General features: G+C 32.3%; 5 protein-coding genes across 8 annotated transcripts; 3 read left to right on the plus strand and 2 right to left on the minus strand.

Moving 5' to 3' along the window:
• Positions 1 to 535: 535 nt before the first annotated feature.
• On the plus strand, positions 536 to 2,060 carry Bm9168 (Uncharacterized protein; the record flags this gene model as incomplete). Its single annotated transcript, XM_001898708.1, has 5 exons — positions 536 to 625; positions 972 to 1,172; positions 1,338 to 1,425; positions 1,705 to 1,811; positions 1,959 to 2,060. The coding sequence occupies 5 exons, from the start codon at positions 536 to 538 to the stop codon at positions 2,058 to 2,060; spliced, it is 588 nt and encodes a 195-aa protein (XP_001898743.1).
• Positions 2,061 to 3,429: 1,369 nt separating this feature from the next.
• Bm315 (Uncharacterized protein) lies at positions 3,430 to 6,317 on the minus strand (the record flags this gene model as incomplete). Its single annotated transcript, XM_001898707.2, has 6 exons — positions 3,430 to 3,525; positions 3,856 to 4,011; positions 4,296 to 4,370; positions 5,101 to 5,208; positions 5,364 to 5,459; positions 6,252 to 6,317. The coding sequence occupies 6 exons, from the start codon at positions 6,315 to 6,317 to the stop codon at positions 3,430 to 3,432; spliced, it is 597 nt and encodes a 198-aa protein (XP_001898742.1).
• A 1,115-nt stretch (positions 6,318 to 7,432) lies between these two features.
• On the minus strand, positions 7,433 to 12,292 carry Bma-sta-1 (Uncharacterized protein; the record flags this gene model as incomplete). Of its 4 annotated transcripts, XM_043074223.1 has the most annotated exons (14): positions 7,433 to 7,503; positions 7,828 to 7,988; positions 8,289 to 8,399; positions 8,533 to 8,658; positions 8,851 to 8,944; positions 9,069 to 9,212; positions 9,324 to 9,420; positions 9,591 to 9,785; positions 9,867 to 10,118; positions 10,364 to 10,448; positions 10,544 to 10,826; positions 11,090 to 11,163; positions 11,513 to 11,764; positions 12,132 to 12,292. In XM_043074223.1, 14 exons carry the CDS (start codon positions 12,290 to 12,292, stop codon positions 7,433 to 7,435), a joined length of 2,106 nt encoding a protein of 701 aa, XP_042930157.1. The 4 variants fall into 4 exon arrangements, with proteins under 4 accessions (XP_042930157.1, XP_001898741.1, XP_042930158.1 ...); XM_001898706.1 differs by lacking the exon at positions 7,433 to 7,503 and having other exon boundaries at positions 7,799 to 7,988; XM_043074224.1 differs by lacking the exons at positions 7,433 to 7,503; positions 9,867 to 10,118 and having other exon boundaries at positions 7,799 to 7,988.
• Positions 12,293 to 13,001: 709 nt separating this feature from the next.
• On the plus strand, positions 13,002 to 14,865 carry Bma-rack-1 (Uncharacterized protein; the record flags this gene model as incomplete). Its single annotated transcript, XM_001898705.2, has 5 exons — positions 13,002 to 13,110; positions 13,569 to 13,761; positions 13,868 to 14,015; positions 14,196 to 14,402; positions 14,545 to 14,865. 5 exons carry the CDS (start codon positions 13,002 to 13,004, stop codon positions 14,863 to 14,865), a joined length of 978 nt encoding a protein of 325 aa, XP_001898740.1.
• A 598-nt stretch (positions 14,866 to 15,463) lies between these two features.
• Bm14713 (Uncharacterized protein) lies at positions 15,464 to 16,278 on the plus strand (the record flags this gene model as incomplete). Its single annotated transcript, XM_001898704.2, has 3 exons — positions 15,464 to 15,586; positions 15,766 to 15,867; positions 15,997 to 16,278. 3 exons carry the CDS (start codon positions 15,464 to 15,466, stop codon positions 16,276 to 16,278), a joined length of 507 nt encoding a protein of 168 aa, XP_001898739.2.
• Between the last annotated feature and the right edge of the window lie 381 nt (positions 16,279 to 16,659).

The raw sequence follows: 16,659 nt of genomic DNA on the forward strand, positions 1-16,659 counted from the left end.
CGACATTTTGTAAAATTTCAGGTTTTTAAATTGAGACTTCAGGGCAAACTTATATAATATTGTGTCATAACATCAATGTATTAATTTATTGCAAGATTACTTGAATGATTAGATAATTTAAATAATATATTTTGAATATAAAGTGCAAATAAGTGAATCTAAATGAATACAACAGATATATAGATATATTTTGTAATAATTGATAAGTGAATGATAATGACAAGAAATATTGTCAAGTTTGAATTAAAAGTGAGCAAATTATTATATTAATGATGTCTATTAGAAAATGTTAAATTTAATGATACATAATTAAGTTGATCGTATTACATTCAGGAATGCATGTGAAACACCGAATATGTCAACAAGACAGAAAACGCTCATTAGCAGAAGAGTTTACATTTAATTTTGATTTTTTAATTTTACAAAAATTACTAAGCATTTTATTCAGCTATCCATTTTATAGGCTCAATAAAAAAATCATTCATTGATTAAAATTCGAAAGTATATTCAATCGACAAACTTTCCAAACAACAATATGGATCGAGGTAATAATCATCCAGCTAAACAATTGGCCAATTATAAGTTAGCCAACACCTACACTTTTTTTGGTACTATTCACATTAAGGTATTGTTTTATTGGAAATTAAATCAAATTTTGATGCAAAAAGTTTCCATTTTTTGGTTTATTCACTATGTAAGGCGTTAACTAATTGCACTTTAATTTGACAATATTTCACATTCAAATGTAATAGAGTTGTTCAAATGTAGCAGCTTGAAGCTAAAAACTTGAGACTACCACTGTCTCATAACTTTTAACCTTTTTACTTCATATTTACTTGATTACATATGATATCATTCATTCGTGTCTAATTAAGTCAGACTTACAACTTTATGCTGCAATATTATTTAAGTCGGTTTCGAATGTGTATTTATAAATTTCCAATGATTAAAATTAAATAACAAATTTTCAGACATCAGCAACAGTGTTAATTTTATTTTACATGCTTTCATTAGCTGTTGCTGACTTGACAATTGATGTGACAACGATTGATTCATCGTCTTCTGTATATACAACTACCGCAAGTACAATAGCACTATTGGTAATATTATTAGCACAATATGGAATTTGGAAAGAATCGTCCTTGTGTTTATTACCATTGATATTTATTCAGGTCAGTAATTCCGATATCCATTGAAAATATTACCTTTCATAAAAGCATATTATGTGAAACAACATTCAAATAAAATGATGCATAGTTGAAATTTTAATAAAATATTTTTAAGTTTTCATCTATATTTCAATTCTTTTCAACTAATCCTTAAATTTGTTATTTTAGGTAGTGTTAAGCGCAATGATGATATTAGCATTTGCTTTTTCGTGTTTCATTGAATTTTATTGCTTTCTTATTGAAGCTTGTAGAGGCGGTAATGTTTTTTTTTTTTGTAAAATTTTGAATAATTATTATTAGGGTAATAATTCATCACCTCTTCTAAGATCATTTACTTTAACTTCTGTTAAATTACCAATCTTTTTTTAATCAACTCTTTTTTTCCTTTATCATCCATATGTATAATTAGCATTACTTCACCCTACTAATTTAAACTAATATTACAATAAATGAAAAAGAATATTTTAGCCAATTTAGCCACTGGAAAATTAAACTTTGAATTATACTTACTCTCATTGTATTTTCAACATTTCAGACCGTTTTCTCATGGTTGGTATGGGAAGTGCTATATTTTGTGTGTCGCACTGTTATTGTATTGTAATCATATGGCTCTGTTGGAAATATTTTCGCTATATAGAAAAAGTAAGTTTTATAAAAACATTTACTGGGTCAATTCCTGTTTTTTTAAACGATATTATTTTTTTGCTACCCAAACATTTATTTAATCCACTTTCAACTTTTCCACCATAATATGTTCTTATCATATTGATAACCTAATTTTCCTTCTAGAAAGCAGAATTAAAACAAACATGGCATATTGAAACAATTGATGATGACATTGATGAAAATGTTCTGATTGATAATATACCACTTAATGCAAATTTTACTTAGTGTTAATTAATTGATCGACAGTTCTATTTCTTTGTGCATCATTAATATTAATTGTAAATTATTATTGGCAAATTTGCAGTTCTTGTTCTACATATCTCATTAATGTAAATTTTAAAAAGCAATCTTCTCCACTCCAAAATTCCTTCGCTTTAGTCATAAAGCGCTTCAATAATCCCGAAATAAAAATCTGATTCTTGTGTAACATTCATAAATTATCGACACATTTTTCCCTTCAACATCTCTATATATCTTTTCTGTCCTATTGTTCTATTCGTTTTTGTCAACTTTACAGTATTTCTACCTCTTACTCTTTTTATTTTATTGAAGGTTATATTTAAAAATAATTTTGTAAAAAAAAAAAAACAATAAATTGGAAAATTTTACTATTTCAGAAACAACTATACCATATAGATCAGTTGTCCTGTCAGACTGTCACAGTACACTTGAGCATTTATGAAATACAAAATATACATCTACTTTCGATCCACAGTTCCCAGTTCAATAAGATTCATTCCTAAAAGAGAGTCAAACTTCTGCGTAGATGAAATACAAGCGGAAAATCTAAATATAATCACCAGAAATTTGAGGAGCGGTATATCATTTTGTAAGAAAGTTCTATTTCAATTATCTTATAGCAGGTTTTACTTTTAATTCAACTTTCCCAGTACAAAACTGTAATTTCAATTGTAAAAGTGCTGCGCTTATTTTTGTACCAATTCAATTAGTGTTTGAAGAACATATATACTGAGCAACATATAACTATTTTTAATGCTTGTAAGGAATCTCGTTTACCAAGTAAAAAAATAACAAATTCTTCTACACACAATTAAGTGCTGATAATAAACCACTCTATGTAAAATATAGCAGCAATTGAAATTCCATTGAAAAATTATTTAAGCATATAAAAAATATGTAATGAATATAAACGTTAATACTTAACGTATGTTTTTCCATTCAACAAAATTTTCATTATTTTCTGCATCAAAGCGAGTTTGAGTAATACCTTACCATGACATACTTATTGATTATTATATCATAACAATTATGTGCAATTTTCATAATTCATTCTCGTTTTCTTTTTTTTTTCCACTCATGTAATATACTAAATTGTTGTTGACATCATTCTTCCAATATCTAATTATTTTTGTTTAAAATATTCTATCTTTATAACATAATGAAAGAAATCTCGTTTACCAAATAAAAAAATAACAAATTCTTCTGCACACAATTAAGTACTGATAATAAATCACTCTATGTAAAATATTGCAACAATTGAATAATGTTTGGCTAAATGAAAACAATTCAAAGCAGGTGTTAAAAATTGTGGGAAGTCGAAGAAAGTATCAAATAATGATTAACTGATTCATGATCAATTGCTGTTGGCGTTATCTTTCTCAATCGTTTCGCATTGTTCCTTTTCAGATAAATAATTACAGTAGCAACAGCTAATGAATAATAGTAAGACCTGTAATCATTTAATTATTCAGCTTTGTGCTGATAATTTGATTTAATTTATTAGCACATTACTTATTTTGATTGGTGATAAAAGTCTTAAAAGCAAAAAGGACTAAACAAAAAAGCTCGCAGTGTCATTTGTCAAAAATCCTATTTAAAACCATTCATTACTAGTTGTGCATTTATGTTACTTAGGAAATTTTTCCTTTTTTTTTGAAATGTTTGTAATTTAATGCACTGATTAATAAGCTGTATTCCTCATACATGAAATTGATGAGTAGAAATGGAAGAAAGGATAAGTTCAGACAATTACTTTATTTATTGAAAATAAATGATTCACCTGAAATGAAAAAAATACCAATAGTGATATGAAAATGATTCGTTCAACTTGACTGAACAACACTAAATGATTACTACAAATAGCATCGCTACCGCAATCACCGCTAAAGCTTTCCTCTGATCCAGAACGCCACTGAGATATTAGGGTTGCATGTATCTAAAATGTTTTAAAAAAATTTTAATTATATAAGAAAAATTAAAATATTCAAAAAAAAAAAAAAAAAAAAATTATACTGCAGGCTTTTTAATAGCCTAAAATCGGTTATCATTCAAAGGCTAGAATTCCTACAAGAGACAAAGAAACAACAACTGTCAGTCAAATTATTTCACTGAATTAGCTATAAAAGGAACAGTCAACCAACGATTTCAGAATTCAAAATTCAATGAAGTTTTTCTTATTTTAATTTTATTCCTAATGTTGAAAATTTATCGAAAATTTACCTTATGTTGATTGGCAAGAGCGAAAGCTGACAGACTAAGCTGAACAAATATTTGTACCAGCAACATCACTATGTACTGAAAATGAAACAATTATTTGGATAGTGTAAAATTATGCTTAGATTGAACAAAATTTAAATTATATAAGATTTAAATAGTATTTGATTGCAAATTTTGTAATCCATTTTTCACTGACGTACTATCTATATTCTCTCTCTTCCATTATAAACAAAATTTCTCGGACTTCAAAAGTTAAAAATGCTCTTAATGTTAGTGAAAAAAGTGTGATAGCATAATGAGTACAGGATTTGCCGATCTTGCGTTATTTATCTGCTTTTAGTTTTTATCAATATGAGTGAAAAATAGATGGAATGGAATATATTGCTAAATTATCATAAAAATTAGTCAGTTTTCTCTAATTGATTGCATGTTAGATAAAACTTAACAACCGTTTAGCAATTCATCAAAAACATTCGCGTTGCTTATCGTTAATACCGAAATTATGTTGAATTGATTTTAGATTTTAAAGAAATCAGATTTTAGATTTGAAGCAAGAAAAAAAATTGTTTATAGATATGCTGTAAATGTTAGAAATTAATTACAGATGACCTCTACCAATGTAGTATTAATAGGAAATTGGAAGAAATTTAGTCAATATACATATCAATTTATTTCACTGAAATACATATCAATAATGACTAATTTCCTTTTATTGGATATTTTTATAAAGAAATTAATTTTTCAGGTTTTCCATTAATTCCTTGCCATATCAATAACTCATTCAGTGAACTCAGAAAATTACACTTACCAGAAACATACAAAATGAGCTACACAATATCAATGATACAATTCCGAGTACCGATAATAAAAATATTGAAATACTCGTTGCGCCAACAAAAAACACGGCAAGTGAATACTAAAATGTGTGCCATTTATAATTTAGTTGTTGCTTATGGATGTATTTAAAAAGAAGTATTTCAGATACATTAATAGCTCTAAAAATCAATTTTTCATATTTTGAAATGTATAGAATTTTACATGATGTTCACTTCATCCTATCGATAAACATACCTGATGATGATCCGCAACAGGATTAGGAGAAATTCCCGCGATTGGAGGTGAAAACCATGAGAATACAGCAATCAATAATGAAAAAATCGAAATTAACTGTAATGAATATGTTTATAAAAAGTATTCGAAGAAGTCTAGAATGTTTTTCTCTCTTTCCATTGATTTTGAGAGAGAGAAAAAAGAAAGAAAGGGAATGAAATTTTAGGAATACTTGCTTATAACGATCGCTCTAATAATCGATTGAACTGATATCAATGTTAAAAAAGGAAAAAAAAAATTAAGTTGAAATTCCCCACAGACGATGATGACCAGCAGTTGATGGTTGCCTTATCAATTAGACATCATTCAAAGAGTAGTTAACCATCTCTAATGCTTCTTCATCCAACTAAACTATACGATGTCTGGACATTTAAAATTACTTAAGCTCTTATTTAATACCAAAATTAAAAAACTTAAGAGAAAAAAAAAAAAAAACTTGGAGTAATTTAATAAGCATTAATATATTTGATGTGACAAGTTTGTAACTGCCAAAATATGCATATTGACAATCATATTAGTATCTTTCTCAAATTCTCTCTTTTCATGCTTATTTGAATGTATTTGCTCAAATTTTCATAATGAAATAAAATAAATTAAATAAAGAAGCAAGGGAGAGAAAGAAAAATAGAGAGCTTTCATTTATTTTCTAGAAATGGAGAAAAAGAAAAATAATAATGAATAAATTCACATGTGATTGATGGAAATGATTGATGGAATCACTGAATTTAGTGATTGTTAAATCAATAAGAAAATAAAATACGTCATATTTTGTAAACAGCAAAAAAAATTGGTATGATTGGCCGAAATTTTTTTTTCTTTTTCAGGATAAATAATATAATATTAACTTACCGCAAATATGGAATTGAATGTGAGCGCAGTAATTTTCAATTGTTGGATGAAGAAAGTAGGGAGCATAGAGAGGAAGAAAGAAAGAGGTTGAAGGAAAGAGAGAGAGAGAGGGAGGATAGGAGGGAAAGGTATAAGCTGATACGATTCTTCCTGTGATAATAAATAAATGAATTAGTTCATCAAATACAATTCGTCTTGTAATTTGATTAAGAAGTTTACGAAAAACTTGCGAAGCGAATGATCAACAACTCTTGCAGTAGTGAACATTATTCTCAACATCTGCACCATGTGCTTATGTTTGTATGTGTATATATATATATATATATATATATATATATATACGCGTGTATGTATGTATTACATGTATGGCAGCTACATCTTGTACACTCGTATTCGGTATGAGTAAATTTCTGTGAGCATTCTAAATATTACATTCTTCACTTCTGATACAGCTGGACTGAATCATCGAAAAGAAAAAAAAGTGATACATAACTGAAAAATTGCTTTGACTTTCAATAATACATCCTTGCACCTGTTAGAACACCACTGTTTCGATTCCCTCTTTAAAGTGATAATTCTATTCTCAATGCAGTTGAATTTGATAGTTCTGTTTCCTTTTTCTTAAAACACAAAAAACAAGTTTTCACAGCTGCACTTACTCATTAGCAACTTCCCTATGAAAGTGACTTTAAACGAAAGATAGAAAAGAGGAATTTGTTATTAAGTCTATTAGATAAATTAAACGTGGTAGTATTAGTTTGCAATATGTGACACACAGCAAATGTCGGGAAGATGCGCCATTACGGTCGCAAAAAAAAAAGACTTATTTTATATGAAGCTATTATATGAAATTATTATATTCTATTAAAATACGAAACAATACCAAAAATACAACTATTCAGATAGGAAATTTACTAATTCCACAAAAGCAACAATATATTATGCATATTATGCACATCAAATCGCTACATTAGAGAGATTAATGCTTAATAACTTGAAAAACATGAAGTTTACATCTATGGTGCTTCCAACTATGACACTTGAATAAAGTTTTAGACAAATAAATTAGATTCATAAAGTTTTAGATCAGCAGATAAATGTGGTAATGAATTCTATGTACAAACAAAATCGATATCTCGTAATTTATGCAAGACACTGACATTTTGTAACTATCACTGAAACTAAACTGTCCAGTCATCCGTACCCTTCAGCAATGACTGACTGTCAGATATCATATCTGTCCAGTCATCTCCTTGAAACTTTGAGACTTTTATTAATCACCAGTCCTTACAAAATATAACATGATAAACTGACAAGAACTACAAGAGATTATTTATAAAAGTTTAAATATTGTGTTTTTTTTTTTTTCCTGTTTCTTTATATAAAAAGTCATGCTGTATCTCTTATTTGGTACCTGATTAAAGTATAGAAAAAGAACTATGTAAATCTGTCTAGGAATTCACTTTCAACATATAACATAATCCAATGCATCCATATTGATTTCACAACAATCTGAATTTAAAAAGCAATGGAAATTGTCAAAGGCATTAATCTTCCATACTGTCACCAAATTTACTTAATGAACTGTTGCAGCCATCAATAAACGATATGTCGACAAGTTGGAGAGGTTGACTGGGAAGCTGTGCATAAAATCCTGGCCCTAGTAAAGCCTCAACATCGCTTTCAAAACTGCTTGACAATACCGATATTACTTCTTCATTATTATAATTCTCATTCCTGCAAACAGCATCAACTTAACAAAGAAGAAATTCATATTAAAATTCCACCGGTACATAGCATGGTAAAGGAAATAAATATAAATGAACACTTTAAAAGAAAAAAAAGATTTATATGCATGGTAACGCTTAGATCTGAAATTCTCAAACTTCACATCTATCTTACATCTCCTGCCACCTTCAATTCATAACCATTTTATATATCTTACATGTGTCACCATCTTGCAATTATTCGAGTGATTGTGCACCCGTCTCTCAAATATTAAAATTAATATTACAAATTAAAAATACATTAACGGACATTTCCGCAGACTGAGTTCGAGCAATTATCTCTCCGGGGGACCAATCCAATTTAGTTTGTGTTGAGAATGACAGTAATGGGCTATCTCTACCAGTTTGACATCCAGATCTTCTGCAAAAATTGATCTAATATTTCAAGAAATATGAATTAAAAACAGAATTCATTTTAAATAAGTAAACTATATACAAAGTATCAAAAACGATTTATCAGTACTATATTTAAAACAAAACAAAACGTTTGTTACCCGCCAGTTTTTGCAACCATGACGATTTCGGACTGAATGTAGCCCGTTGGAGACAAAGATTTCTGCCGTTCTTCAGTTTCAAAATATCGCAACATGTCTTCCTTGTCGATATCCGGATATAGATACCTGCATGTGATATTACTAAGTAGGATACCTATAATTTTTAACAATTTTAGTCAAATGTTTATAATACTCAACTGATGTCAGAAAGTTAGATACCTGACCTGCTTTAGAAAGCGATTCTTAATATTGACATTAATAAAATACAAAAGACAAGAAAATTTCTGCAGAAAAAGATTTGGTTATCAAAATAATTACTTGATATCTTTTAATTGTGGGCACGATGCAATACGCTGAGCTAGAGAAAATTGATCGAGATCTTTTATAGAGAATGGTGAAAGATGAAAAGGCACTGTAAGAGACAAAAATTATTTGAATTAATATTTATAAAGAATAATTTCGTGAGGAAAACGGATGTGACCACAGAGTCCACCATATAACATTTAATTCAGGCATGAAGATAAAAATGGAATTACCTTTACCACCTTCATCATCGCAGACAAAACCAATACTAACAGCACCAGTTTGAGTATCACTAAAACGCAGAAGAAATGTAGGATGGGGAGTTCTGACCATTTGTGACGATGCATCTTGTTTACTTATAAAACCGATTAGCCACCCTGGAATATGACAAATAAAAACTTTCAAATCCTAAATCAGAATAGAGAGTTATATTAGTTATTCGATAGTAATACATGGACATGAAAGTTAAAAAAAAGTCGAGAACAAACCTTCATCCCAAAACTTCAAAAGTTTATGCTTGATAAGTTGCATAATAGCGAAAAACCATTCCCAAAACGAGAAATTAACGTCATCCCGCAAATTTTGCTAAATGTAAGACATAACGATTTCTACACGATGAAATTAGTCCATTACAAAATCTAATTACAATATCTCATCACAGAATAAAACCAATCAAGTGCTAAACCAACAATTTTGATAATGCAACTGGTTCTACATAGACAGAAGATAAAGCTGCATGTCGAAATTATGCCAACCTTCGCAAACCGATGCAAGGTTATTAGTTTTCTTTCTTCATCGGCAGAAACCTTTAATTTCTCAGCCATGTAACAAAGATCTGAATCGCTGATTGCTCGCTCTGCACCAGTTGAAATCGCAAATTTATGACGAAGTACTTGACCAAGTTCTTTCCACGATACAGAAACTATTTCCGGCGACAAAGTCGTACGATTCTGAAACCAGACATTTATGATGATTAGTATCTGTAGTTATAAAAAATACTAATGATGACGAAGAACTATTATATTACGAACCACATCAGAAAAAGCCCTCTGCCAAAGTATGGCTCCCTGTGCATCACAATCTTGACTTCCATGTACTGTAACCATAATTGGTAATGACAATGTCCAAACATCGAACTTCCCAAGATTGCCAAGTTGAAATGGGGTTATATGAAAAATTAATGCATATTTCTGGTCAATAGCCGTCTGTGAATTCACTATCACTTTGCAGTCCCCTTGTCCACCTTTTGGTGGCGGTTTTCGATGCGCAATACGCGTCAGCTTCTATAAATCCATCACGAGGGCGATCAAAATTGTAACACAGTAGCTTCATTAACACTATATTCTACTTCACAACAAGAAGATTCATGAAATCATTATCGTCTGCTCTGTACCAATAACTACAAAAAAAAAAAAAAAACCACCAACAGGACATGCGCTTCAAGGAATAATCAAGCAATTACATAGAAATTGTGAACAACCTGTATGTCTGCATGGAACAGATTGAATATCACAAAAACTGAACTCACAGAATTGCTAAATTTTGCAGACATGTGTCCTTTATCGTCAGTAGTTATTTTTTCGAAATCGTTACTTATGGAACCAACGGTTTTACTGAAAACACAGGATTTACTGAAATTGAATATCAGAAAAACTGAACTCAGAGAATTGTAAACTGGATCATCTTTTCTCACTCATAATTAACTTACACGTTTTTTTCGGACAGCTGTGCAGTACTAAGCAACCGAGCTTCTTCCTCAGCAATGATCCGAACAGTGACATTAGTATTGACAAGATGCTGTTTGATGCCCAATTTGTCGCCAATAAGAAGTCTCACTTCAGCAAGAAATTTATGCTGCGTTTTCAAAACTGGTTCAGGTTGGATTGCAACAATAAAACTTTGAGAAACCAACATACACAATAACTTCGTTAGATTATCCAGTATCGAATTCAAATTTGTAGTCTGTGCCACATGACCACTTATTTGTGGACCTAAAGAAGTCCTTAAATTAAAATCTGTTAATTCCCTATACATGAAAAAATGAACTTCAGAATGCCTGAACCAGGATTTTTTCGCCATCACCTTTAGCATGTATGAAGACTTACCTTCGAGAATGCAGACATTCTTTACTCTAAGAAAATTTTTTACTCCAATATGTGAAACGAAGTGAAAAACCATATAACGATAAAGTTAAGCAATGAAAACAAGCAAAAATCAGTTTTCCTCTTAAGAAAAAAAGAAAAAAAAAGCCGACCTCGCCGAAGCAAATCCATCTGCCAGCACGCGTATGTTCTCAGCTGCCAGTTCTGTTCCGCTAACATTTCGAATCTTCAAAAGGAAATATGTTTACGACATGAAATAACTCGCTACAAATAACAGAAACATCGACAACTGGGACAATGGAAAACTTAACAACATAAAACTAATATTCCATGTGCAGCCTACTAGCTAAATTTAGGTACTGGAGACAGAGAAATGCCGCAGAAATAGCACGCATCACTACTGCGAATAACGATCGAGCAGTTCGAGGTCTCAAACTTCATTTTTCATTTTAGCACACAGTGAATTATATTCAATAACACTAAAGTAACGAGTATTCAGAACATGAAAAAACTATACGCTACGTTAAAGAGGAATAAGTAACTTCAAACAAGCCAGTAGAGAAAGGAATGCTAACTCTGTTTGTATTTCATCAATCATACAATCGCGTTCTTCAAACGGCACACCAACTTGCTGAAGCTTTTGTCTGTTTTTCCAATCATACAGATAATCACTAATGAGCTGATTTTGTAACAATGCGACATTATGCACACCTTCATTCAGCTTCTGCGTCAGATTACATCTTTTCTCCATAAGTGCATTGTACAGCTGGCTTGCCCGCTTCTGCATATCACTCACTGATATCCGCGCCTGTGACAATTTGTCATCCCTATAACAATTTGACCGATTCATCCAATATGACAAAGCAATTTCGGCCATAATTAAATACCGCAAAAAAATGGTCATAACTGAAGGACGATTAAGATAAGGTGTAATAACATAAAGTGTCTGTTTACGTCGGTAACTATTCTTTTTATTCTTTTCTTCTCTGCTTACCGCACTATGTAAACTCACACGTGGCAAGTTTAGAAGAAAAGTTACGAGAAAGATGAAATATAAAGTAAGATAGTATGAAAAACGCTTTTTATCTCGACTACCTCCCTGTTTGTTTCATGTACCATGATATCCTTATGCAACATGCATTTAGCAGAAGCTGCGAAAATCTCGAAATCAAAAACAATATATTAGTTGCTTACTGGTGATCATGTTCAAGCTTGCTCACAGCAAATTGCATTCGATGTAATTCTGTCAAATCATTCACGAAACGACCCTGCATATCCTTGTTCTCTTCCCAAAGCGTGTGACATTCCTTTGTCAAATCAAGCAACGCTGTTTTGATTTCACCATAGCATAACATTAGATTTAATTAACTGAAACATTCTCAGATTAACTGACATAATTGAGTTTTCACCAACAGTACTAAAACTTCCATCTTTACACTGTCTAAAAAGCAATCCTTAACATAATCTTTCACCTCCAGCCACTAAACGCTTCACCACCCTGCACCGGATTAATGCATAACGGCGCATACCAGGGCCGTATTTCATAAGAATTATCAATAATTGCATTGGCACGCGAGCGATGTACGAAAGTGCTTGGGTTGTAGGGTTGGTCGCGTTGTGGGGGGCTGATGGAATTGTCTTCAGTGTTTTGTGTAAGGCATTGGGAGGCTGACTGGGGTGGCTAATAGGCCAAATCTATTCCGTATCACATACTCTGTGGAAGTCTTCACGTAGAGAGTTGTTCAATTGATATGCTGGCTGGTTTGACGTAATATCAGTGATTGGATTAAATGTGGTGGATTTGATTGGTATTATGGCCATATTCGGGAGGATTAATACAAAGCCGTGTTTACTTCGTGGTTATTTCTATTAAGGATGCATGTATATCGTCTTAGGTGACTAAGTGACCAAATGAGAGTTCTAGATACTGGAAGCCATGTTACTATGAAATGCTTTTGTAAGTCATGATGTATCTGGAATGTCATTTTTCTTGAATCCATCTGTTCAAATTTTATTGCAGAGATCTTCAAGTATTCTACAGCTTGTGTGAAGAATTAGACAACAATGGCAGAACAAATGCAGTTAAAAGGGACTTTGAAAGGTCACAATGGATGGGTGACACAAATAGCTACAAATGCTCGTTACCCGAATATGATTATTTCGTCTTCTCGAGGTAGAAATTATTAGGATAGTTATACAAAATATTATTTACTTCGCTCCTATATTTCATGTCAAAGATTACTATAGTTCATCGAATTACTGGTGTCGCAACGGGTGATCAGTTTTCACTACAGTGTGTATTTTTGGAAGTTTCAAACTAGTTTTAAAAATGTAACGTAGAATATTCCTTTCTGCTGCAGAGTTGGTAGTTGTTACCCTAAGTCTGTTAGAAAAGGTATATGTAAAAATATATCTACATTAATGTCAGACTTTCCTGGAAGTGCATATTTCCACTTCCTGGCATGCATTTCCATTCTGTTCTATTATTTGAGCCTATTCTGTTTATTATTTATTCCAAGAAAAACTTGATAGCTTGCTGCCATTACGTAATGTATTGATTTCCACAACCAGAAGATGCTAAAAGTAATTTAATTGGGAAACTGGTGAAGAGTTACACCGGCAATTTTTCAGATAAAACAATAATTGTGTGGAAATTGGATGCGGATGATATGTCAGGAAATTATGGCGTTCAGTTAGGTGGAAAAGCTGAAAGAGCATTGAAGGGCCACGGTCACTTTGTTTCTGATGTTGTGATGTCTTCCGATGGACAGTTCGCTCTTTCTGGTTCATGGGACAAAACATTGCGACTCTGGGACCTCACTACGTAAGTCGAAATATTGTCTGTTGGTAAGAGTATGTCGATTCTGGCGAAATCCTCTGTCAGCATAATGTATTTTCTTTAAACAAAATTCTTCGAATCCAATTTTCAGAGGTGTAACATCAAGGCAGTTTGTTTCACATACAAAGGACGTATTATCTGTCGCATTCTCTGCTGACAATCGACAGATCGTGTCGGGATCACGGGATAAAACGATCAAACTGTGGAACACTTTAGCTCAGTGCAAATATACAGTTAGCGTGCGTATTTTGAAAATTGAAATTTGGACAGCGATTGCGAAAGTTTCAGATTTAGGACTGTGTTCTGTTTTGTAGATTTCATTCTTTTCTTCTCTTTCATCTCGTTCAATGTAACAAATAATAGTGATATCTTACTTTATCATTGTGCATTATAGATCGCTATTATTGTTACTTTTTTAGGAAGACTGCCACACTGATTGGGTTTCAAATGTACGTTTTTCACCTTCAAGTTCAAACCCTGTAATTGTTTCCGCCGGATGGGACAAAATTGTGAAGGTATGGAATCTTGCTAACTGTAAGCTGAAAACGAATCATATCGGACACACTGGATACATCAACACAGTTACTGTATCGCCGGATGGTTCACTTTGTGCTTCGGGCGGAAAGGTATGGTTATGTCGAAATTTTATACATGGGAAGTTGAATAGCACGACTTAATTTTGCAGTACTAGAAATAGGTTTATGCATGATGGATTTTGATTTTCATTATATATCTGGTGGCTTCTTATTTCACAGCGCTTTTTTTCAGGACGGTAACGCTATGTTGTGGGATTTAAATGAAGGAAAGCACTTGTATACTTTGGGTGGCAACGATGTTATCAATGCACTGGCATTCTCACCTAATCGCTACTGGCTTTGTGCTGCAGTTGGACCTGTGGTTAAAATTTGGGATTTGGAAGATAAGAAACCTGTAGATGAATTGAAGCTGGATGTTATGGGTGGGGCCAAATCTGCACCTCCACAATGTATTTCGTTAGCTTGGTCAGCTGATGGTCAAACACTTTATGCTGGATATACTGATAATGTAATTCGCATATGGCAGGTTTCTGTTGCCCAAATTCGATCATAATTTATGTAGTTGTTATATGTCAGGTAAAACCTACTTGTTATTTGTTCTGCAAAAGTGACATGTGAACATCTCTTATATTAAAGCATTGAATATATTTCACAGGTTTGCAAGTACGTTTTAAAACGTTCACTCTTTTTAACAATATTGGGAGGGAAAACCTCTTTCATTTACATACATGACCACTGTTTATGGAAAAATCAATAAGAGATTAATCATCAGTATTGTTAGTTCGTTGTTTATGAAAAAAGGTGTGCTTGAGGTTATTAAACCATACCTCAAATTTCTGGTACATATTCTGCTGGATAACAATAACAACGGATGTATAGATAATGGAAAACCGGCGCAAGTAAAATCCTGTGAAAGTTATGGACGGTGGAAAGATCAGTATGCTTAAAAATAAAGCTGCAAAGTGTTACGGGATTTATCCAGTAAATTAATGAATTTGTTATGATCTTTGATGTATTGGTTTGGGAGTGCGGAAACGTGATTACTAGTCGGTGTGTCAGTAATTTGCTGGGGTCAATTTTACGAAATGGTTCACTTTGAATTGTAGGTATTTCTTGGATTGTAGCTGAATTGGATTTATAGCGCTCAACATATGGAGGATGACTGGATGCACTGTGTGGACCGTCTCTTAAAGGCATGGACAGGATATCAGTTGGGGGTACAGATGCTTTCCGGTGGACCAGAAACATATCAAAAGGCTGAGTGGTTTGCTAAGGTGAAGTTTTACTTATTAATTTATTATGTTTAATTAGGTGTATAAAACCTGCTCGCGCACGTCGAGAAAGTTCATCTCAAGTAATGGATAGCTGTGGAAGGAAATTGGGCGCAACTCTGGGTTTAGCTTTCTGTGAATCCTGGTTGAGCATAACAAGGTTGTGAGTCAGATTACTTCAGGTTCTGGCCGAGTATACATCCAGCTCAGGGAATCTACAAGTTCATAACTTAAGTGAATGGATATGTGACATTTTGGATAACGAGTTTAATCTTATTCTAAAGGTTCGTTATTCTGCTTTGAATATATCCCTGAAATCAGAGACACTGTTTTGGAAGTTTCCTTACATTTTCGCCCCATTTGTTATCGACAACAGTAAAGATGTGAAGTGGTATTTTCTAATCCTTTTTCAGGATAACAGCATCGAGTGGCTTGCTTCATCTCTGCTAAAGTGTAGGTTGTGGTTGGAAAAATGTCAGAAACCAGAATTTGAAAATTTCCTATCCAAGTTGCCGTCCGAAAGTGCCGTACGAGCTGCTGCAATAGAAAGTGAGGTGGTAATGGACCACTCAGATGACGAAAACAGTGACTGTGAGAAATTTGAGAATAAGCCGCAAGACAAACAAACTAAAAGGTCATCGAGGAGACGCATGGAAACCGATGAAGATGGTTGGACTACAGTTATTCGTAGATAACTCACGGTTTTTGTTTTTGTCTAATAAAAACTTCGAAATTGATTTATAACATTTACATGTTTTAACTTTTATCTATAATAAATAGTTCATGGACACTGCGGACTATCATTTGAGAAATGTCAACATTTACAACATTAAATTTGAACTGACGTTTCTTAATAATGGGTACACTATACATATTGTATGTTCAGGAAACAAAAAGGCGCAACAAAGGAATGCAATAGAGCGCACCCATAAAAGCACCCGTAAATGCTCAGCTGCTCTTATGAAGTGCGCCTGCATGCTTAATTCGGGCAATATGTACAATAAATGACGTATATAAAATGAGGCAGTGTACAAATTTAAACAACCCGTGAGTAAATGAACAAAACATAGGCCAAA

This window comes from Brugia malayi (genome assembly GCF_000002995.4).
Source record: "Brugia malayi strain FR3 genome assembly, contig: Bm_v4_ChrX_scaffold_001, whole genome shotgun sequence".
NCBI lineage: Eukaryota > Metazoa > Nematoda > Chromadorea > Rhabditida > Onchocercidae > Brugia > Brugia malayi.